This window comes from Actinia tenebrosa, unplaced genomic scaffold (genome assembly GCF_029948245.1).
Source record: "Actinia tenebrosa isolate PJP-AT-01 unplaced genomic scaffold, QUT_ActTen_1.0 PGA_scaffold4__44_contigs__length_22323623, whole genome shotgun sequence".
NCBI lineage: Eukaryota > Metazoa > Cnidaria > Anthozoa > Actiniaria > Actiniidae > Actinia > Actinia tenebrosa.
Genome location: NW_028292581.1, coordinates 60,719 through 85,005, shown reverse-complemented (window position 1 = coordinate 85,005; position 24,287 = coordinate 60,719). Strand labels below are relative to the sequence as shown.

General features: G+C 36.5%; 2 protein-coding genes across 4 annotated transcripts in view; both read right to left on the bottom strand.

The window, feature by feature from the left end:
- Positions 1-3,848, bottom strand: part of LOC116303564 (uncharacterized) — a 29,657-nt gene extending 25,809 nt beyond the window's left edge. Inside the window, exon 1 of one of the 2 annotated variants that reach the window (XM_031713128.2) lies at positions 3,536-3,848. The gene's annotated coding sequence lies outside the window, so the exon portion shown is untranslated. Of the gene's footprint in view, positions 1-973; positions 1,114-3,535 lie in introns of those variants that run through there. The other variant, XM_031713127.2, reaches the window with a different exon arrangement.
- A 2,678-nt stretch (positions 3,849-6,526) lies between these two features.
- On the bottom strand, positions 6,527-20,291 carry LOC116303562 (synaptotagmin-6). Of its 2 annotated transcripts, none has more exons than XM_089036956.1 (6): positions 19,921-20,291; positions 14,346-14,759; positions 11,316-11,446; positions 10,441-10,795; positions 9,661-9,796; positions 6,527-9,357 (listed from the first exon to the last, which is right to left on the bottom strand). In XM_089036956.1, exons 2-6 carry the CDS (start codon positions 14,688-14,690, stop codon positions 8,945-8,947), a joined length of 1,380 nt encoding a protein of 459 aa, XP_088893082.1. In that variant the 5' UTR covers positions 14,691-14,759; positions 19,921-20,291; the 3' UTR covers positions 6,527-8,944. The 2 variants fall into 2 exon arrangements, with proteins under 2 accessions (XP_088893082.1, XP_031568984.2); XM_031713124.2 differs by lacking the exon at positions 19,921-20,291 and adding an exon at positions 15,864-16,314.
- Between the last annotated feature and the right edge of the window lie 3,996 nt (positions 20,292-24,287).

Here is a 24,287-nt window from a genome sequence, read left to right as displayed (position 1 = left end):
TTTTACGTGTTTTGGAAGTTCAGTAAAAATAATATCAAAGTTTATTTGAATTTTGTTTTCGTTACTAAAACGAGGGAGGGGGATCCGACTTTCACCAGGTTTCAAAAAATTAAAGCTATAAGTTCCCTAGCTCCCCTCCCCCCAAACAAAAACTATCTTCCCCTTGAACAGTTTCATGCGTGACACAGTAAACGATTGTTTACTAAGAACACCTAAAGAATATTTCTTGATCCATCATTTTGACTACATAAAATCGTTTATTGCTGTCATACCCCGCCTCTACGCATTTGAGGGTTTGGCTTCTGTAATTCAGCGGAAATCGCTTGATGTAAATGGGCAGTAAGTGTGCGCACTGAAAATAGTAGGTGATCTCGTACCCAGAGCCATCGTTCTTCGCCGCAGGCCAGAAGAAACGCAGGATCTGGGTACGAGATTGAATAGTAGATCGATCGCGTGACTGACAGACAGACAGACACCCAACAGACAGACACCCACTTTCAGTTACCGGAAATCAATGGATTTCTATGCTTAAATCCAACCACAGATAGCCAAAAAATTAAGTAGTTAGGATCCTTCACTACGATACTCGCTCAAGATACAAGTAAGAACAATTATTTAGATGAATTTTTGAAAACTATTTTTTACTGTATTTGCACGATATTAGTTGTCACATTCTACTTATTCATACGGAATCAACGCTAAAAGTAAGCTTGGGTTACCTGTGATCCAACCGTGTTGAAAAATTTAATGCGAATAGAGATCTTATCATTTGGGAAAAATAAACGACTTAATTTTTCAATAGGAAATTAAATTCTTTTTTGAGCAATTTCTTATCATTTTGACGTTTTACTTAGTTCATGTACGTGCTGTTAAAGATATTTCTATGAACTAGAAATGAATTTACCGGAAATCAACTAAAAATGAATAAAAAATATATGCTGAATAATTTATCTCACTAATGAATGGTTTGTACCTGAATGGAATGGTGAAACCTTCAGTTGCACAGTTCAAAGGAACTCATTCGGTTCGAGCTTGAAAAGAAGGATCAGTGTTATTTGAAGTCCATAATTTCAAAATCTATTCAGAAATTTACCGTTGATTCCTCGATTCCAAACGGATGAAGTCAGGATTAGACCTGTAGACATTCTCCAGATCACGAGGCCTGAAACCACGTAACGCAAGGATGTCATTTCTCAAAACTTACAGAATTTACAGTGAAATCACATCCAAGGTTTCGTCACGCTAATACATCACGCTTGACTTATTTGTTATCTTCTCAAAAATATATAAATATTTGAAAAAGATTTGTTTTCTAAATTAAAAGCACTTATAATCATATGAATATCATTATATTTTTATGTAAAAACCTTGACGGAAAACTACCTGAAAATTTAGACATACAATTGTATAATAATGGACAATTCCCTTATTTCAAATTTGCATCCGCTAGAGTTTAATACTGGCTACTTCACGAATGTACTGTTGCATGATGCCGGATATACTGTTGCATGATGCCGGACATACTGTTGCATGATGCCGGATATACTGTTGCATGATGCCGGAATTATTTTTGCATAATATCGGATTTGATCCGGGGACTTACAGAGCCTCGATCTGTGAGTTAGCCATGCCCTGACTTTGATCACTGAGCCCAATCAGGGTATCGATAAAACAATTTCAAGTTTTGAAGTTCATTTTTTATGATTTCCTATTCATTATCAATTGTCTTTTAAATCGATACGAAGATTAAATCGATTATCATGACGTTTATTGATTAATGCTTCCCTTTCAAAATTCACTTTCAAAATTGGTCTGGCTATAGTCTACTAATAAGTATAGGAAATCGCACGATCTCGAGTACAATTTGGGAAATCGCACGATCTCGAGTACAATTTGGAATTAATAGACACGAGTAATGTTTTGTAAGTTCTTGTAATTGCACGAGCCTTTAGGCGAGTGCAATTAAAGAACTTACAAAACATTACGAGTGTCTATTAATTCCAAATTGTACGAGAAGATCATGCGATTTTTTGTTTATAGTTCACTCAACAAAATTTTAGTAAAAAATGCGAAGCGACGCCGTTCATCTTTGTCTATTTGGCGGCCGATTTTCAGTCCATCGCGCAACTGAAATGCATAAAAAAGATTAGTTCTTACGGCTTTGAAATTTTATTTATATGGTTTTTAAGTACAAAATGATAGAAAATAATTGTTTTGACATTGTTTTGGCCGTGTTGCCATAGCGACTTAATTCGGTACTCCTACGGAGTACAATTAACGCTATAATTGTACTCCTCTCGACCAATCAGAGTCGAGTAATTTCGTTGAGTGTACTATAAACATTGAAATAAAGCGATTATCAATATCATTTACTTCGACTTTGTTTTCATTTTTCTGTAATGACCTTAAATGACACCAGCTCAAACAATTCCATAAATAGACATTTAAATCACAAGTTATCTCTACTCGCTCAGTCTATTATTTTCTAGCAACGTGTATTTATAATTTACACGTGGGATTAGTTCGATTTCGGTTTCCGTTTCTTTTGTTGCACTGTCATACACGTGTGCGAAGATAAAACCGGTTTAGATTTCAATACTGTTGTATTTCAATTTTTTTTAATTTTTTGTTTTGTTTTGTTTTTTTTTGCGTTAATTCCTTTATTTCTTTTACTCGTTTTGATAAATCAGTTCTATTTGTAAATTCTGCTATTTGCCATTTCAAACATGACAAAATTAAATATTTTATACAATATGTATTTTAGTTGATAAAATTTTGAGAATTGTACATTATTATTGTCATGCATGTGAACGAAGATGCTTCATTTTCATCACTAAAACGTTTTTCGTTACTTCCGTCCATCTTTTACTCCCTTTGATAAATGAGTTCTGTCTGTATATCTAGTAATTTGCTATTTCAAACATGAAAAAATTCAAAAATTCAAAAAATATGATATTTTGAGAGTTGTACATTATTATAACTTGGTCAGTTCCAGTTGTCATGTACAATACCCATGCCAATGCAATTCATTAAAATGACAAATTAAATTGAAAGACACGAAAAACACGAATAACCATAAAATTGGAAGAGAAAAAACGACAAAAATAATGAAAACCTTCTTTTCTAGCTTAATTACAAATCTTTGACGTAAAGTTAAAAGATTTTTAAACCGAATCGGTTTGAAATGATGATGATGTTTGCCAAGCGTTCAGCCGTTCTACTTTCTGAAATGACAAATTAATCTTCCATGAACTGAAGCCTTTGTGTGAATGTGAAAATGAAACTTTAGAACAGGTTTTCAGCATGTTGATCAATATATATTTCATGTTTCTAGCAAGGATAATTCCAAGAATAATCATTATATCAAGTGAATTGAGCCTTAGCCGGTAGATTGGTTCTGATCAGCTGTTATGAGCTAGGATATTAGGTCGCGTCTCTACGTTCAAAACAAACTTTTCTCATCGCTTTTTTTTACTATACTGCCTTTCAGCAGACGACACAATCGACTCAAACTTAGAACGTTCCTTTATCTTACCTTTTATCTTGTTTTACACCATTTTTAAGAATAAAGATAATTCCCCTTCAAATATCGTCTTTATCCAACTGTTGAATGAATGACCGACACACGAAAAGGCGCCAACGGAAAACGCTCTCACCGGAAGAAAACTGGTCTCTTACTTAGTAATGAATCTTCCATGGCCTTCTCGCCCCTCACTAGACCCAGGCTATATAATAAGATTCGTTGAGAACCATGTAAACTCCATGCAAGTATAATAGAACAGGCCTGGATTTTGTTAGAAATATGAAAGTACTCAGTAACGGCCAATGCCAATCTTGACGATAAAGCGCGAACACATATTCAAATTAGTACATAAGCATTTTAATATATTCTTTTGTACTAGGCTTACAATTGTTTTGTTAGACACGAATTCTGGCGGACATATCATGCATAAAAAAATAGAGTAACGCAAAAATAACGCACTTTTGAACGACAAAACCATAGGTCGGTTTATATCTTTACTGGCAAATCAGAATAACACCCCGACAAACTAAAGACGTTTCTTTGAATGAATATTGTTGTAGTAATTATGTACTTAATTTTACCCTTGACACGTGTCATTGAGCGACCTTTTTATTAGGTCAAGCGTAAACCATGTTTATAGTGAAAAGCCATCCAATGCTTTGGAACAGCTGGTAAGATAGGGCTCTTCAAATTTGATGTGGGTTTTCAGTATCATCTACAATCCCATTTCCTAAAGTTACCGGAAAAATTAGCAAAACAATATTCTATTAGCTGATAGAACAGCTACCGTGTTTGTTTTTGTAGAAGAATATTTACCAGACCCTATAGTAAAAGAAGCCAAAAAATGAATAATTGTCGATAGGGAATTGCTTGAGAAAAAGAGACAGATGTAGCTAATGTGTGGTATAAAGTCGAACTTGCCTGACCTTATATTATAACGAAGACGGAGGAAGATAGTTACAGAAAATGGAGTAGAGAAAAAAGGCGTAACTAACGCTTGTTTTCATGACAACAGTTGAATAAAAAGACATTGCAGTAAAGCGTGTTGCTGCGTGCTACGAGTATTATATCGTTGTTTCACTATGAATCCTATGAACTTAGATCAGAGTCATAAAGAAAAAGCGAAAATCCCAAGATAACCTCCGTGACCAAGCGCGCTTGCCACCGCTATTTATGTAGTAAAAGTGAAACAAGAAAAAAGTATCGCTGAACAAGTGGATTGTTTGATGGTATCACGAGTTCAACATAAAAAAAGCGACTCAAAATGCGGCCAATAATTAGATTTGCATGCGAGGTTTGCTTTTATCATTAAGATCAGGAACGAGAACTTGACCATATGATGGTGACTATATTGGAAAAGCGATCCGCATTTCAAGGCCTTGACCCAATTATTCTGATGTTAGATAACCAACATACTGGCTGCTTAGCAGGTGGATAAGCATGGATGGAGCTAGAACATTTTTCGATTCTTCATTATTGTCTGTAAATGAAAGGGTTTTGAAAACGTAAATACTTTTACATCATTGTTCAGTCTTTTTCCAGTCTCTAACCCTCCAGTTCAAACCACTGAACCATATATATCTTATTATTATTAGTTTGAATACAGAAAAGTATGTAAAGACTTGAAAGTCGAAAACAGGGAAAAAAGAGTAAAAAAGTAAAAAACATAGCAAGTAACATATTGTTCTACCATAACTTTTCCATGTGCTGTTATCAGAAAAAAACTGTGTTATCAAATAATGAAGGAAGTGTGTTTGGTATAATTCACATGATCGACTTAAGTTTTGTGACAATCAATAATACTCGGATAGCACATTATATATTAGTGCAAGAAATCATGATATGATAACATATTTGCCGTCACATTTATACCAAAAAATCAACAAATTAGAAATTTTATTGCATTTCCGCGTGCGTTCAAATAAACGTCCAAACACACATTTACCTTATAAGATTTAAAAATTGTGTTAAGGGTTTGGCGTGGGTAGGGAATGCGAAGCGGAAACCATAGAAATGAGAGGAAATTACAAAAATAAATGAATAAGAATGAACGGATATTGTCCCTGCTAATTGAAATCATGAACTAAAGATTTGGCAACTTTAACTACAGTTTAGACTTCAAGAAGATTTCTGGCTGTTTCTTGAGTGACGTTGATTTTTGGCCGCTTATAGCTTATAATAGTCTTTCCAGTTGCTGTTTTTTACACGTTCTATTTATTCTTCTTACACGCCTATTGCTGCTTATCAATCTTTAATAATAAAAAATGAAGGAAAATAGTCTGCCCGATAAAAAGGCGCAAAATTTTGATTCATTTGATTCAGTTGGTTCTAAGTCGTTATTTCAGTTGCTGTTTCCTTAGACTTTGCATCAATATTTTTTGTACTGTTCTGTCTTTGGCTGCTTAAGGATCATACACGGTAAAAACGTAAAAAAACACATACGGAAAAAAGGATTTTAAGATAATAAAATACTTTACTGTTTTTTTGATGTTTTCCTATAGGTTTTTTGTTTTTTATCGTAGTCGCTTTTTGCGCGAACGCTATGTTTTCACAAGCTGTTGGGAATCGCGATAAAAACACAACAAAAACAAGACGAACGTGTATGGAACCAAGCTGTATTAGAGTTAGGCTTTTTTTTTTGGATAATTATGCACCTGTTGCATTGATTTCCTTTCAATCATTTCTGCTTTGTTTTGTTTCACTAAAGCTGAGCAGACGTGCAGACTGATAAAACAGCCCACACTTCAAGAACAACCATATTCTGAATAAAATAATTATTTAAGGCATTGAAGGTGATAGAAAAGGTGTGATTTCTGATGTCATTTGAGTAGCGAACCATACTCTGGTCACACCTACACTTTTTTTTCGAATAAACGAAGAAAGGCAATCTTGGGGATGAGGTTTTTTTACAGCTATTCGTCGAGAGTTTTTCACAACATGATTATAGCTTATTTCCCTCCCCCCCTCCCCCCAATAAAATGTCTAGCAGCTAAACTACGTATGTATCTCAATTCATTTTTTTTTTATTGAAACCAGCTACCCCTTATGATGTCCATGATTATAATCTTCAACAGTTCTCTTAAGGAACTTCACACGTGGCGGTCATGCTTATGCATTCATAATCTATACTATGTCAATGCCCCAGTACCGAGGCTACTCGTGCTAAAATCTTTTGCTCCCACAAAAATACTAAACCACTTCTGAGACAGCGAGCATGGTACATTGTATAAAATAGTTTCGGTACAAACACCTACTATGGTACCTAATATGGTGTTGGTACCCAAACTGGTCCATAATGCATCATGTTGATAGATTCAGAAAAGGCCAATGGCTGCCGAGGAATAGAGACTAATTCACAAGTGATCATGACTTCAGTGTAGATTATTTGCATGGTAAAGCCTAGATACATGATAATTCAACGGTTGCGCGCAGAAAGTTGACAAAGTTGCTCGTAGCAGTCAAAATACGCCGAGTGTACATTCAATCTACCAATGCTGAGCGCAACGTAGAATAGCAAGTAATAGATGCAGAATACCGTTAAGATCTACTAACATTATGGATAGTCGCATATTATCATTGAGTACATTCGATTCGTGCAAACAATTCTTGGGGTGCATGTTACGTCATAACCGCCATGTTGGTTGCCAATAACAAAGCTTTCCTCGTTACCTTCTCTTGTTTGATAAGCCAACATGGCGACTGTTTCATTGTCGTTTATCTCGGGAGATTTTGAGGCATGTGGTTGCACTCCAAGAATATGCGCACCAGAATCCATGTCTTTTTAACAAATAAAAGTTTGCGCACGACACTGAGCTTCACCTTGCATGCTCGATATGAACGTGTGCGCAGATTCGAACCTGTTTTATCAGTAGAGTGGTTTTCATAAACCCGTGAAATACACTTTAGCTTATTTAGTACTATTACACTCTAATTCTCTTGTTTTCTATTGTGTTTATCCGACTATTACACTCTAATAAGTACACTTTGTTTTATGTGTTTATGAAAACCACTCTAAGAGTTACTTAAGATTAAACTTTGAGTTCCTTAAAAGAATTCCCCGCTAAACGATCACTCTTGATCTAACGATACACCATAAAACATTTTAGGCGTGAGTGATGAGTGAGATTTTCACAAACACCACGAACATAAACTTTAGCAGTAAGATTCAATAGTGCAATAAAGTAGTGTTACCCTAGTGCTACAGGACAAGTCTATTGTTTCCCTTGCCCAAGGAGACTCCAAAAAAAAGATTTAGTCGTTACTGGCCTCTTGAAAAAAGAGCTGCAACGAGTCTCCGCATGTAGACTATGTTAATCTCGTACCTAGAGCCTGCGTTTCTCCTTGCCTTCGGCGAAGAACGAGGGCTCTGAAATAATCTATTCTTTGCGACCAGGATTTCTTGGACTTTCGGTATAAGAGCACATGCGTTGAAAGACTTGCCCAAAGAATATGTTCCCGATTTCTAATTTTTATTTTGATCGGAAGTAAACACAGACCACTTGTTGAAAGCATGATTTTCATTGATTATATTTCCGAAAAATTGCGCATGCGCCAAAAAAACGGATTATGCCAGAGCCCTCGTTCTTCGTCGCAGGCCAGATGAAACGCAGGCTCTGGGTACGATATTGACTATGCTTATATTCATTTTGATAGAAGTGAGAACCAGGCCTACTAAATACACATCCCACACCTTCAATCCAAAAAGTAATATAGAAATTTCTTCATATTATAATTGAAATAAGTTAGACCATTATACACCGATGTTAAATTGAGAGGTGTCTTGATTCGTATTAGTCTCCTTCGGAGGAGACTAGATTCGTATGTACAGGAAAACATAGCTTTCTATATTTCAAAATACGCGACAAAAAATAATATCTATTATCAAAAAATCAAGTTGGTATTTTGAAAGAAAAAAGGATACCCTTTTAAATTACGACCCTGGAGAGTATTTTCTTAGAATAATCTAACCAAGGGGTCTTTCATTCATTAGCGCAGAGGAGTATCAAGGTTGAAGAGTATTACTTTGCTTTTAATAAGAAAGAAATTACAATAATTCATAATGGTATGCCTTCGAGTTGACCGCATTCGAGTTGAGAAGACACGAACTGTGCCGGCGCAAAGTGTGGTAAATACAAGGGCATTCCATGTAAAACTACTGCATTAACATGCTCTTTGCAATAGCAGATACTATGGATGCATGCAATGAGACAATAAGCATTGTATCGACACGATAGCCTCACTTGTATGGGACTAAAGAAAGGGAGTATTCCTATTGTCACTTTAATATATATTTTGTTGCTGGGGGAAAGGAGAGTGAACCTTTGACCGAACCCTTAGAGCCTCTCACGAGCTCCGCATTCTAACGAACGAAAGCCCCGTTAAAATAATTTATTATTGCGAGTTTACTGTACACAGGTCGCTTCAGCCTTCACTATCAGAGGAAGAGGCCAAGAATCGTTCTACATTTCTCCCACACGGAAAAGACATTGTCTTTGCTTTTCGTGGTTTGGTGGGTGAGATGGAAGGATGTGCTTTACTCAAGCTATGCCAATGTGCAATCGGTTTTTTAGCATTCATCGCTTCCATCCAATGTTCATTCTCGAACCCTTCAACATTGGAGCCGAGTACTACACGGCCCATTAATTTGTGTGGAACGCCTTCCATTTTTTGCTTGACAAATACTTGGAGTTTGACATCATCTAGCTTCATGTTTGCCACATCGAAAGCCATTGCCTCATTGTATACGGGTGACAGAGTCCCTGTCTTCAAAGTCGTTGCTTTTCTCTTTCGTATTCTTTTTAATGTGTTGACCATGACTACCTCTACGTAAACAGCTGAAAACGTGTGGCAAAAACCGGTCAAACTAGTCATTAGTTCACGCGTGGTTAAACTTAAAATATCAATACTTGGTTTATGCATTGGGGTACCATACATTTCTTTTGAAGGAAAAGCTTGAAGAGGCATACATAGAAGTGAGTAATGACCCTCCCTCAAAACCAGCTGAGGGACAAAATTTTGGGCATTCCATAACAGCATATCATCTAATTTGTAAACTAAATATTTCTTGCTGAGTCCAGTGGCACATTATTTCTTGATGACTTATTTTGTACATATTTTGTAGACAGTATTTAAATTACCTGGAATCCCTTCGGAACATGACTTGAGATCTCGTGCCTTGAAGATCACGATGGTTAGTCTTCTGGTCAGCGGCATATACATTAGCGAAAACAATATCTGGCCATATCCAAGGTCACGTGATATATCATCATCTTTCTATAATGTAATAAGGAAAAACTTTATTCTCTTAATTCATAAACATGCTCGACTTCAGAGCCCGGGTTTCCTCTGGTTTCCGTCAATAAACAAAGAGCTCTGACGTATTAGCCATTCCTAGGACGAGTAAAAAAACTGGGTCAAGTTGGTATTGGAATGCATTTTGGCGCTGATTTAGGTGACGAAATAGGAGTCAGCTCGGAAATATGTCCTATAAAACAGTCCCATAATGCACTGCAATGCCAACTCGACTCAGTTTTCGCTCAACTTTGGAATGGCTAGTTCACTATTGAGGAAATCAGTATTACTGACTTTCGCCCTGATCCTTTCTTTTCTGGACGTGGAAGAGCAAAATAGCGCCGGATGAGAATGCTTCAAGAGTAAAGTCGAAAATTGAGAGTTGTCACTGAGAAAAGAATCGTGAAATAATTATCTCCAAATGTTGTTATGTTCTATGCAACACAAGTCTGCAGGATTGTACTAAAAGTATAATATTGATGTATAAAACAACACGCATTTGTTTTTCGCCGTATTGATAGTGCATCATGGGATCTCAATATTATGTTAATTATTATGTTAATTTCTGGCATTTAAAATATTTGGAATATTGGTACACAAGGTTTATAGTCCTATTATAAACTTACCTGTAACATTTTCTGTATCTCTCTGCATACTATCATTTCTTCTTTTAGAATGTCGTCCTCTCCCTTATCCAAATGATCCAGAGGATGTATCACTTCCCCCACGTGGAAGGGGTGCGAATATTTATCCATGTAACACAGAGCAAAGTGCAGCGTCTGTTTTCTGATCTCATCATACGAAAGTCCAAACTCAAAGATCTCGTTAAAAGAAGGATGGGATGTTCTCTCGTGGATTTCGGTTTTTAACTGGCCGTTCTTCATGGTTGGGGAGAGCTTTGCCTCCATAAAAACATCGGGTGCTTGTCCCAAATATGGCGGAAACTCTTCTCCTTTTAATATTCGAACAACTAGAACAGCTCTAAAAAATATCCATTATTATATGTGAACAGATGGTCCCCAATATAAGTAGAAATTTTGTTTTCAATTTTTATCATTTCAACATCGAGGGTCGCATGCTATTAGGGAAAACAGAGAAAGAAATCATAAAATTAAAATATGAACTGAGCGTGCGCATGGAGTAAAAATGTCACCTTTTCACGTGAGACTTTTCAAATTTCAATTAGCTAGTCCTCAAACTCAATTTGTATATTACTTATGAAAGGTAGATCGTATTTTTATTTAATGAGCAGAAAATGAGTAGCAAAAATTTAAAAAAAACATATTATATTGTATTATATATATCTATTTATGGATTAATTAATTCAAAGACCACAAGTGGCAAACATTTCTTTGACTCGGTTACCATCTATGATTTGTTTCCTTTTTTGGGCATCATATACTTCTTCATTGAGTTTATATTCTATTTTTATCTCCATTAAATGAATACTAGACCTCATTAAGTGATTGATATATTATTAATGATTAGTTTTAACTCTTACCTTGGGGCATCGTATTGCAAAGAAAAATAAATCCGTCCAAGGAAGTCTGCATCGCTGGGCGCCGTAAATTCCTCGATTGGCGTCACATCTCTCAGGTCATACGGAGCAGCCATTTCAATAGGGGACGTATCCTGTAAAGAAAAATATTTTTTTAAAATATAAATAACAATCAGAAAAACCTGAGCCCGCGGAAAATTCTAGCGGTTTATTATCAAAAATCAAAATGGCGGATTAAAGTAAATGCTTGAATTACATTTTCCATATCTTAATGTATCATTTAATTCCGTTCACATTTTTGTAATCATCTAACGTATCAAACATTTTTTGATTTAATTATCGCTCCATGATATTACTTCAAATGTTCAAAGTTCAAGACGCCCTATAGGCATTCACTGTTCACCTCACAAGTTTGCAATATTAGCCAAAAGATAATGGAATGTTTCACGAAAAAAAAAAATAATAATAATAATAATAATTACAATTTATAAAGCGCTTATCCAGGGCTGCTCTAGAATGATTTCGTTTAATTCGTCTAAGACGATCTTTCCCTCCAAAGGTGTTTTCACATCATATTAAAGTAATTGCAGGTTTTTTAGGCTATAAAATAAACAGTTTTGGGTTATGAATGTCACATTACTTGTGAAATTGATCTTGCGCCATGACGCAAAAAGATCAAATATCCCAATGTTCTCTGCCAGAATCACCAATCAATTTTCTTTCTTTTTTACCATCGTTTGTTATAATATTATTTATTTGGGAAGCTTTTTATTTTGTCAGAAAATCCAGAAATTGCGCAATAGTACTTAGAATTCTTCACGGCACCACCCACTAGTCCTTTGCTGGCATATGATATAGAGATCCAAGTGCAGTAAATGTTATTGTCAGCAAAATTTACTAAGAAAGACAGGAAAGCATAGCTCTAATTTTCGCGGATCGACATTGCTTATATGACTGATAACATCTGATCGAACTTATGCAGGCTTATAGGCTACCGACTAGGAATAAAACGTTTTTCACTAAAAAAGATTGCCTTATTGTTGAAGATTTAAATCTAATTAAAAAAAGATTGATTACAAAAGAAAAATCTTATGTGGATAAGATGGGAATCGAACCCACCAAAAGAAATTCAAAAAATGCGATTCCACTGTGCCATACCCCCGAGACATCCGTAGAGCTGAGGCGGCGTATGGACTTCGGACCTGACGGCGATTAAATCCTTCTGTCCTTGGGTGTACGATTTACGCAAGAAAATGTTCTAGCCGAAGCATCAGGGGAGAGACCAGCCGGCCCCCAGACCATATCGGCTAATCCCTTGCATCTCTGCCACGCACGGAATCGGTTGAAAATGTAATGCTAAAAAGTCTAGTTTATACGAGGCATTGTCTTTACGGTTATTGTTATGCTGATTCACCTGGAACCGTGGTCCAGTGGATAAATCGTTGTCATTCTAGATACTGAGTCAAGCTCGTCTGAGGAGGGTTAACTCTTGGATGGGTGACCTAAACATTATACCTACTCAAGCTTTGGCTCCTCTTATCCGTCTTTCTTTTTTGAATTTTAAAATATAGAATATAGAATAGTGAAACTATTAGAAACTAATTAAAATCTAGCAGAGGAAAATCTCTGGGGGAAAAAAGCCGGTTAAGAATTTCAAAACACTAAATGGCTGGCAGTTCCATTTGTTTTTAAAAATCCATACGATAACACAAACCAAACTTAAAACTCTAGCAAACCTTTATAGCGCTAAGCTTATATAATCTCAAGTAAAAATCTGGTAGCGGTAACGGTAAAATTGACTCAAAACAAGGTGAAGGCGATCTACCATACCACGGGGAATTGAAGGTCAACAGCTTATTATTAAACATGAATTTGTTCACTCACAGGAAGCCTTATTTTCCTAGATTAAGTTAGAGCTATTAATCTTAAAATCTTTCTGTAGAGAATACTGCTTTGAGAAGCTAAATTAAGATTTTGAGTAGACAAATAAAAGAAAGATATTTTCACGGCATCTAGTTTATACACCCTTGTAACTCCTAATCCAGAACTGAGCACGTAGACATTACTTTCCGATCACGTGATTCGCAGTCCCCCCCCTCCCCCAATCAATCACTTTGATAAATTAGACATTAATTGGCAACTGTCACTTGAATATAAATCAGAATTTACACGGGATCTATGCATCATACGTCCGCAAAGGCCTCTCGGGTAGTGCCGTAAAGACCCCTGGGCACGTGGCAAAAAAGTACTTGAACGCAACGAACGCCTGCCATATTATTTGGCAGAGAAGGGTCTGAAAACCATGTAACAAATATGGCGGACTTTTCGAAGCTGAATTTGTTTTGAAGTGAATTCTTTCTGTTTTTAGCACAACTGCACAACTCAGGTTGGTAATAATAGTTATAATAACTTGTTTGCGAAGTGAGTATTTGTATTTACAAGTTTTATGTTCTAAACTTCCGAGCTAAAATAGTGAAAACCATATTTTTTGTTGTCGAGTGATCGAGAAAAAAATGTCAAACGAGGTCGAAAAAAGGTCTTTTCCTACACTTTCTTATATTACATTTATATATCATATTTATTATGGCCTTATTTAGTTAAGGCCATGTATTATATAGCCAACATATGAAATTATAGCTTGCCATTGGCAAAATTAAATTGCTTGTCTATAATTCTGCAGAAATTCCTCTTCATACTTTGAAACTGTGCACGTTTACTCATGACTTATGGTCTTTCACCATTGGTGGCTAATATCTTAGATTAATTTAGCATTTGATTTCTGCAACTAGCGATACGCGTCCGTACTTTGCATAAGGTCTTTACCCTGAAGTGGTGAAGGTAGAAAAATTCCTTCAAATCTAACTTAATCCTGAAAGAACCTCTAGGCTGATCCAAGTCATTAAAGTTGATGACCCCATTTTTGCTGTCGCATATTTTAATTATTAGAACTGCTCATATCACTTAAGGAAAACTGACAAGCTCGATCCTCAGTTAATACGAATTGGTGAGTTTCGATACACATATTTTACTTACACCCTCGTCATCATCCGTTGAACTAGACATCGGATCGGCATCGCCATCTTCTTTATCATTATCCAGAGGTTGTACCGATACCACGTTCAGTTCTGGTTTGGGTGTCCAGGGGGGTGGTGGCTGTTTTGCAAAGTGTTTCATGGGTCCCCTCTGCACCTGACGAAGAACAGGAATGGGCTTCTCGATAAGTTCCTCAACATGGCCATTTTCGGTCGGTTTTTCTTTTGTTATGGAGTTTTCTATTTTGTCTTCTTTGTCGCTTAGCACCGGTACCTCACGGTAATCAAGGAACTGCTCCCGTAGAGACAGATTCCTAAATCGACGCCAGCATAGCATAGACAGCATGGTTACCAAGACGATACAACAACCAATCAGAATTGTCACAAGAAGAGGTACAAGATATACATGGCGAGTCTGCAAAAAAATAATCAGTCAAATAAAACAAAAATCAAGAGAGCATCTTCAAAAGAATGACTTGTTGCGGCTTCGACTACTAACCCTCGCTTTAACCTTGACGAACGATGGCTAAATATCTAAGCTCCTACTACGGTTCTTGATATGAAAACTATTATTGAACTAGAACTAATATTGAAAGCATATGATATCAAGTTTGTTTAGCTTTTCCTTGTCTTTTTCTTATTACTATTTGTTTACTCTACTCATTTGTTTGTTTAGAAGGGCAGAATAAAAATTTTATAGCTAGCTGCATCGAGTGATTAGATTCAAATTCGAATCGATATGTGACCATTAAAATACAAAGAAACTCCTCAGACCCTTTCAGTAGCACTAGAAATTTCTAGTGGCAAAATTTAGGTAGAGACAGTAACCATAATTAATTTTGACCCCATTACATTGATCGATGCTAGTAAAAACTAATAAAATCAAGGTGGTACCGGAGGCTAATTGGTGTCATTTTACATCCAACTTCAAAACACTGGAAAAGGGGTTTAAATTGCACTATAGAAACATTCCAAACTCATACCTCGACACGTTTATGATATAAAATTTTATGAAAAATCAGAATATTTCGATTAAGTTGAAAAAAAGGGGAAGAATTTTTGGAATTTCTGTAAGCGGTTGGAAATCGCAAAAAGCCCGTATTTTTGAGTTATAATCGCCGCGTTTTAATCAATCAGTCTAAATATTCGACAGGTCAGGTAATTATGATAATTTATTGGCAACATGCCGTTTCCTCATAGCATCTTATACTACAAATAGAATAATGACTTTTGAATGCTTTTTTCGTAGCTACTTAACCACTGGTTAAAACACTTTCTCGATGTTTCGATGGAAAGTCAATGATAATAGTTTATTTATAGCATGAAATAAAAGGTCACACCAATGTTGCACGCCAGACAGCTGATAGATTAATCAATGACTCTTCGATTCGTTCTGATTTTACTTGGATTCATTTGTACTTTCAGGGTACTTAAATTAATTGTGATAACAGAACTGCAATAATTATTCTTTCTTTGGCGACAACAAACAAGTTAACTGAGAGAAAAGGATAAGACTTACTTGATTCTCATGGCCGTCCATTGCCCTTAGAAAGTCAGTGCTATCAATACTATACGTCGGCTACCCTTTCTGTTGGAATTTAAGTTGCTTTCGTGCAAAATAATCTAAGCTCTGTCCAATTTGATGTTATAGCTTTCAAAACTCAAACTATGATAACACATCAGGTTTATGACCGTGACTAAGGAATCTTAAGCCTCGATTTCTACATTCCTTCACGGTGTATCGTTCACCAACAAACAGACGCTACAAGATCTGGTCGTAGTTGTAGTAAAAGCCCTTTAAATGGTATTTGATACTCTCACAGAATGCTTGATTCAACCAAGGGGTCAATTTATAATGCTAATCTGCTTGACAAACACCCGTAGTATTCGCAACAAAATTGCAGTAAAGGACAATAGCCTGCATCGTTTTCATCCACATTCACATACCGGCTTAAAATGTGTGCAATTTCGTGTATTTTTCTTTGGAGGATTATCGAACAGTTGTGTTTGGGTCATATCGGTTACGTCATTAGTACATTCATTTTTCAAGTCATTCTTGGAATTTTTCTCGTACGAGTTTACACGCCCAAATGGATAAGGCTATAAAAATCTTGTCACGGTTTCTATTTTTGGAACGATTTTTAAACCACGTGAAGTTTTCCATCAGTGGGTTGGAACGAAATGAAATTTAAGGTAATTAAACAAGCAAAATGCAATAGAGCGTTTTCACGTGACGTCCCAGCGGCCATGTTGGTGCACCAAAACAATACGTTTTCTATCCTCCTGGAATTGATTTCTATTTTTATGCAAATACTGTGCAGAAAGTTTCCATTGTTTGGTACACCAATATGGCTGCCTTGTCACGTCAGGGAAAACGTTCTATAGAGGGAAATTCGAAACTAGACTACACTAAAAAATGAGGGGACCGTATGAGGGGGGGGGGGGGGGGGGGGGGGGAGCGGCCGTTTTGTGGATTTATCGAGAGATCATTTTAGTACAAATCTGACTTTCTATTCTATTTGTCTAAAAAAATTATGATTACTAGCCATGCAGCAACTGAGTTTTTTGTCCATAAGAAATCAACGTCTACATTAATTGTTGTCATTTTGATCAACGATATTACAATTTTGTTGGAAAAGTGGAGTGTAAAAAGAGCCCAGTATAGCCAGAATTTTTTAAATGCTTTTTTCGTTTAATTTAGTTGTCAATGACAATGTCTTAAAAGATAATTTCTATTATTGTTTCTAACTCTATTTTCTCGAAAAGACCAGACGTCGTGACGGAAAAATACAATGTATTTTGTGTGTTATTTTTCGCTTTGAACATAGATTGTAGATGAATATTCAGCTAGTTTTAATTGAAGAAGTAACAACTTTTCGCATGTGTCACTGAGAAGGTAACTTTAACTTTACGAGTTAAAAGCTTTCAGTCCTCATAACGTGTTAGTACAAAAAACGTCCAACACAAGCGACAACTTTGTAGATATAACGAAACCATGGAACGAAACCATGGCAACAGTGTGAAAGGCGACTGAGATAACATGACAGTATCATCATCATCATCCTCATCATCATAGCAACAGTGATAGCATTATCATAGAAAACGATGCCACTAGCAGCTGCAACATCATCATCATCATCAACAACAACAGCAAATATCCCCTTGCAACAACAGCAACACGATGCCACTAGCAGCTGCAACATCATCATCATCATCATCAACAACAGCAAATATCCCCTTGCAACACCAGCAACACGATGCCACTAGCAGCTGCAACATCATCATCATCATCATCAACAACAGCAAATATCCCCTTGCAATAACAGCAACACCAGCTGCAGCATCATCATCATCAATAAGATCAACAATCCCCTTGCAACAACAGCAACACCACGCCACTAGCAACAGCAACATCATCATCAACAACAACAGCAACAATCCCCTTGCAACAACAGCAACATCATCATCATCAACAACAGCAACAATCCCCTTGCAACAACAGTAACACCACGCCACTAGCAACAGCAACATCATCATCATCAACAACAGCAACAATCCCCTTGCAACAACAGTAACACCACGCCACTAGCAACAGCAACATCATCATCAACAACAACACAACAATCCCCTTGCAACAACAGCAACACCATCATCATCAACAACAGCAACAATCCTCTTGCAACAACAGCAACACCACGCCACTAGCAACAGCAACACCAACATCATCAACAACAGCAACAATCCCCTTGCAACAACAGCAACACCACGCCACCAGCAACAGCAGCATCATCATCATCAACAACAGCAACAATCCCCTTGCAACAACAGCAACACCACGCCACTAGCAACAGCAACATCATCATCATCAACAACAGCAACAATCCCCTTGCAACAACAGCAACACCACGCCACTAGCAACAGCAACATCATCATCGTCAATAAGATCAACAATCCCCTTGCAACAACAGCAACACCACGCCACTAGCAACAGCAACATCATCATCATCATCAACATCAATAAGAGCAACAATAGGCCCCTTGCAACATCAACAACGAGGCTGAGAAGTAACCGAAGCTTACGTGTTTTTTAACTGAATGTGCGTAAACTGACTTGATCTGATTTATCCGTCCATGATTGCTATGATTTCAACCTCTCGCCTCAATTGGTATTCAGTTATGTATATAATCAAGGCGGTCTAAGTCTTTGAGTAATTATAATGTTACACGACTTCTGTTCAGACTTTGACAGCTATTTTCCTCAGTCTTTTTCTCAAGAACTGAATTCATGCGGGCAGACAAAAACCAACACATCATCCATTTATTATATCGTACACGACTCGTACACACATGTGAAACCGACTAGTTGTATTTAAGAATAAATGTATAAAGAACTCTGCCTCCAACCAAATATAGTTCCATAGGGATAGATATATGAGATAGCATGTAAATAGCCCAAAAGAAGAAAATAATGTATGGAAATAACTTTAAGTTATAGACTGCTCTATTTGGTCCTTTCCCGCGCCTTGCACACTTATTACTTACCTCTTTCTTAGCCCCAAGCGACCACTCAAGCTAAGTCAACCACTGCTTTGTAATTATGGCCCTAACCAGTATTTTTTTCTTCATTCAATTGTGCACTTTGTTTCATATTTTCACAGAACATGGTATTAATGTCACATATTTTGTCCACCAGGACGCGTGGAGTTAGAGCGGTAACGATTTCAATACATGTCATTTCCTTCTAATAGATTTATCGCTGATTTAGGATCGATAAATATCAATTTGATTTATTATTCTCAGCCTAGAACCTGACCTATTGATACCATAATGTAGATACACGGTGTGTTAAAAAAGCAGCGAGAAATTCGAAATAGTTTGAAAAATAATGTTTTGATAAGAAAATTGGTCATCCAGATACATATGTAGATATTTTCAAGCAAAAAATTACCAAGACTTTTACTTCTCATGTTCAAGCTGGGCGAGTAATTATTTAGGGAATGTTAATCAACTTGAGTCAGTATTGAAAGAAAAACAGCAAATCACTAGCCATTTCTTTGTCGTTGAATAAATAGATACTGAACCCGAAAAAATGTGTATATTCTAGATCCAGCTGCCGATACACTTATGTAGATGCCTTAACTATCGAGCGAGCGAACGAAAGAAAAAAATCAATGTCAAGGAATATTACCACAAAATCATAGTAATGATTGAAGCAAAGAAAGATATGGAAACGTTCAAACGATTATACAGTGATTTCAAAGTTCGACGCTTGATTTAGTCCCAAGTTATTTGAAAGCCGGGGAGATGAAAAAAATATTTTGACAGCGAGAAAATCTACTTATCGGAGCAAACATTCGACGTTCACTGAATAAAACAAAACCGTGAGAAATAAAAAGAAGAGACGAACTAGGAAAAAGCAAATATGTAGGGAAAATATCTGAGATAAATATCGTCTATTTTCGAAAAACAGAAAACGGTATTTTTTAGACCGAGTTCACAGCAACATTCTGGCATGATTACAATTCAAAACAAACAACATGGAGTATGACAAACGTCAAAAATTATTGAACATTTACCTGAAGTTTCTTGGTGGATCCCCTTCACATTCCTAACTTCATATTCTCATTTCTTTGTTCTTGTCCTTGAAGTCTTTTGTGTGGATGAAGAAAATGTGAGTTTAAGCGAACGCAAGGCAGTTAAAGCTAAACTATTTGGCCAAACTCCTCTTCGCAGTTCCCTCCATAAATATCAAAACACTTCGACATAAACGCCGGCTTAATGAATTTAAAAATGCCGAGAGCATATATTCAGTCAACTAAATCAAAGTAAAGTTTTCCTGGCAGTGTTTTTGGGATTCTAGGCGTTTAAACCAAGAATTTCAGGTGTATTTGATGTAGTTCGTTTTCCTTAATGTTCGCCCACGCCATTCCAGTTTGACGTAGCAAACAATACTCTTGTCTCAAACTACCTCGATTATTCCTCAATCCGAAAAATATTTTAAATTATTCATTTTAGAAAACCGACAGCTGCAAGTCGGTAATTAAAATTCATCTCTTCTGCGATCCTCAATAACCCCTACAAATATCCGGTATTGTCGTATTGCAATCTACTTTCTTAAAGCTAAAAATCTTACACCAAGTGTAGGCAAAACAACATCTATACTCTTATCCTAAATGTAGTTCTTATAATCTTTACTTAATATTTCATTGTTTGAACAACATTTTTTTATTTCTCTTATTTTCAATCTAAATATTTTGTTTATTTTTCCTCTACATGAATTCTCTGTTGTTTGAAATTTGCTCCCGGAGAAGGAAAAGAAATAAAGAAATGCTTGTCATCAAAGTTCACTGCTTATCACTGCAAATCTATCCAAATTTTGACAGATGAATTTCTAAAAATTCCATTTTTGGTGATTTTAGTATTTATTTACTGTTGCTTCCAGTATTTCGATTGGTTTTGCCTTCTAAGTGCAGGAAATTACATTTGAAACGAAGATTGCTTGGTTTGACTTGTATCTTCAATCATTTGTCAATTTGTTTGTCTCGCATTTAAATAATGACCACTTTACTGGAGAGATGTGATGAAAAACACATCTTCAAACACTTTTTGTCAAGGACGCCATAGTTTAGAAACAGCCACGTACAAAACGAAATAGCCAATTTTTTTTTCTTTCGTGAAAGCGAGTTGTTTTATTTTATTTTATTTTTTTTCGTGATAAAAAAAGAGAAAGAAAGAAAAGAAAAGTAAAAGGGGGAAGATGTTCGATGTTTGAATTTAGACGGGAATGGCCATCAATCAGTCTCCCTCCAAAAAGTTGATGTCGGATTCAATTGCATGATCGAAATGTAAATAGTATGAATAAATGTTGCTAATGGCGGGCTATATACACAGCCATACATATGATCTAATGAACGCAGCACCCAACAGTTAACCGGCTGAGATCTCGATTATGATAACAATGAAGGCTTTTTAATGAAGTTGATGTTCTAATGATGTTGTTTTTTTCTTAAGAAATTTAAAAAAAATTAATACCGATTATATGGCGGTCCTTGTTTCTATGGTTACCTGCTACGTTGCTTTGGTGCTACGCTACTATGTAACCAAGGTCTCCTTTTCCTCTAGTTGACTTTCCAAAATGAAAGACTGATAGCCGAAGAAAGTAAAAAGATAAGAAAAACGAAAGATAAGGCAAGAAATGAAAAGAAAAGACAAAATAGAAAGGATCAATTTAAGATAACGACAAATATAGCAGTGAATTCTAATCTTGTAGCTTTCAAAAGCGCGGGAAAATGTTTAATGAATGAAATAAAACATTTGTCTTTTGAAACGTCAGGTGGTATTGACAATACTGTAAACATGAATGACGTTTATTTCAATAGCCTAAGCCCATTATTTTGAAACTGAACTCTCAGTATATATACATTATTTGAGCAATATATATTTTTTCATAACAAAATTTTAATATACCTATTCAGTACAGCTCAACGTGTCATTCTCTTGGGAATAAGATTCCTTGTTTGAGTTGTATTCATATTCATGTGTCTTGACATGAGCAGCCGTATGATACTAAAGGGAATAACACTTGGTCTGAAATGGGAAAACATTACGCCCAAGGTAAAGAACTTTCCCTTCGGTTCACTGGTCAAACAAACAGGATTTAGTATTCAAACTTTTATTCTTTTAGGGAAAAAAACTTATCTGTCATTTGTATAAGATGACAACAACAACAACAACAACAACAAAAGCCCGGCAAAACTGTCTTCCTGGGTTGTGGCTCAGAGAAAATACAAAAATCACAAGTATCATGTCCTTTGATCATGTTAGCGGAGTCAGGATGGCGTGGGGGTAAAATGCCCGCCTCTCACCCCTTGAGGTCCAGGGTTCGAATTCCAACCACCCCATGTGAGCTGAGTTTATTGGTTCTCTTTCTGACTCCGAGGGTTTTACCGGTCCTTCGGGTTTTCCTCCCTCGTCTCAAATCAAATTAACTAATAGACCAGTTTCGAATTCCAAATTACCGCTGTGTTCCTTGATTACAGACTCATTTGCACAGGGTTAGCCTCGTATCAGTGTTTAAATATTCACAAATACCAACGGTAAAGTAAAGAATGCACAACTTCAACAATACAAACACTTTGAAACTCGACGGACCTTGACTGGAACACGTGAATATTCTGCACAAACTCGAGGCTAACCCTGTGCAAATGAGTCTATTATAAAGAAACACAGCGGTAATCTGGAATTCGAAACGGGTCTATTTAAACTGGTTAGAGCTGTGCTCCTGGGTCATACATGGACTGTATAGCGGCTGCCAGAGGCTTGTTCACATGCTTTCAGTTTAACCCTGTTGAGCTGCGCCACTGCTGTACTTGCGGTGGTGATTAGCGATGACGAGTGTTTTTTGATTGTTCATAATTAGACTGGCCACGGTAACAGTATGATGTCATTGATTGTTCGTAATTAGACTGGCCACGGTAACAGTATGATGTTATTGATTGTTCATAATTAGACTGGCCACGGTAACAGTATGATGTCATTGATTGTTCATGATTAGACTGGCCACGGTAACAGTATGATGTCATTGATTGTTCATAATTAGACTGGCCACGGTAACAGTATGATGTCATTGATTGTTCATGATTAGACTGGCCACGGTAACAGTATGATGTCATTGATTGTTCATGATTAGACTGGCCACGGTAACAGTATGATGTCATTGATTGTTCATAATTAGACTGGCCACGGTAACAGTATGATGTCATTGATTGTTCATAATTAGACTGGCCACGGTAACAGTATGATGTCATTGATTGTTCATGATTAGACTGGCCACGGTAACAGTATGATGTCATTGATTGTTCATGATTAGACTGGCCACGGTAACAGTATGATGTCATTGATTGTTCATAATTAGACTGGCCACGGTAACAGTATGATGTCATTGATTGTTCATAATTAGACTGGCCACGGTAACAGTATGATGTCATTGATTGTTCATGATTAGACTGGCCACGGTAACAGTATGATGTCATTGATTGTTCATGATTAGACTGGCCACGGTAACAGTATGATGTCATTGATTGTTCATAATTAGACTGGCCACGGTAACAGTATGATGTCATTGATTGTTCATAATTAGACTGGCCACGGTAACAGTATGATGTCATTGATTGTTCATAATTAGACTGGCCACGGTAACAGTATGATGTCATTGATTGTTCATAATTAGACTGGCCACGGTAACAGTATGATGTCATTGATTGTTCATAATTAGACTGGCCACGGTAACAGTATGATGTCATTGATTGTTCGTAATTAGACTAGCCACGGTAACAGTATGATGTCATTGATTGTTCATAATTAGACTGGCCACGGTAACAGTATGTTGTCATTGATTGTTCGTAATTAGACTGGCCACGGTAACAGTATGATGTCATTGATTGTTCATAATAAGACTGGCCACGGTAACAGTATGATGTCATAGGTGGTTCGTGACATATGCCGACCAGGAAGCAAGCGATTCATGGATGTGCGTTTTGACGCGACTCAACGTTAAGTCTTTCACAAATGAAATACTGGTTGTCTTATCAGTCCCTCTTCACTGAGATCACGTGTCATTCCCTTCAATAAATTACTTTCTTTTTCTAGTTTTGTTACTGAGAGAAAAACGTAAATGGAACTTATAAAACATTACTATAATTTTCGAAAGTTAAAATGGTCTGAAACAAGGAAACCTTACAGCCAAAGGATATAGTTATAAACACTTACAGTATTTCAAAAAACGTTAGTTCTCGGTCCGATCGAGTCTGAAATGGGCGAACTGAGGCTAAACTGAATTTTTTTTGCTTTTATGTTTTATGGCCAAAATACGAAAAATCACATTTCTAACTCAAATTGTTAAATTTGAAGCGTGTTACTGGGTCTCAGATTTCAGATCTCCAAC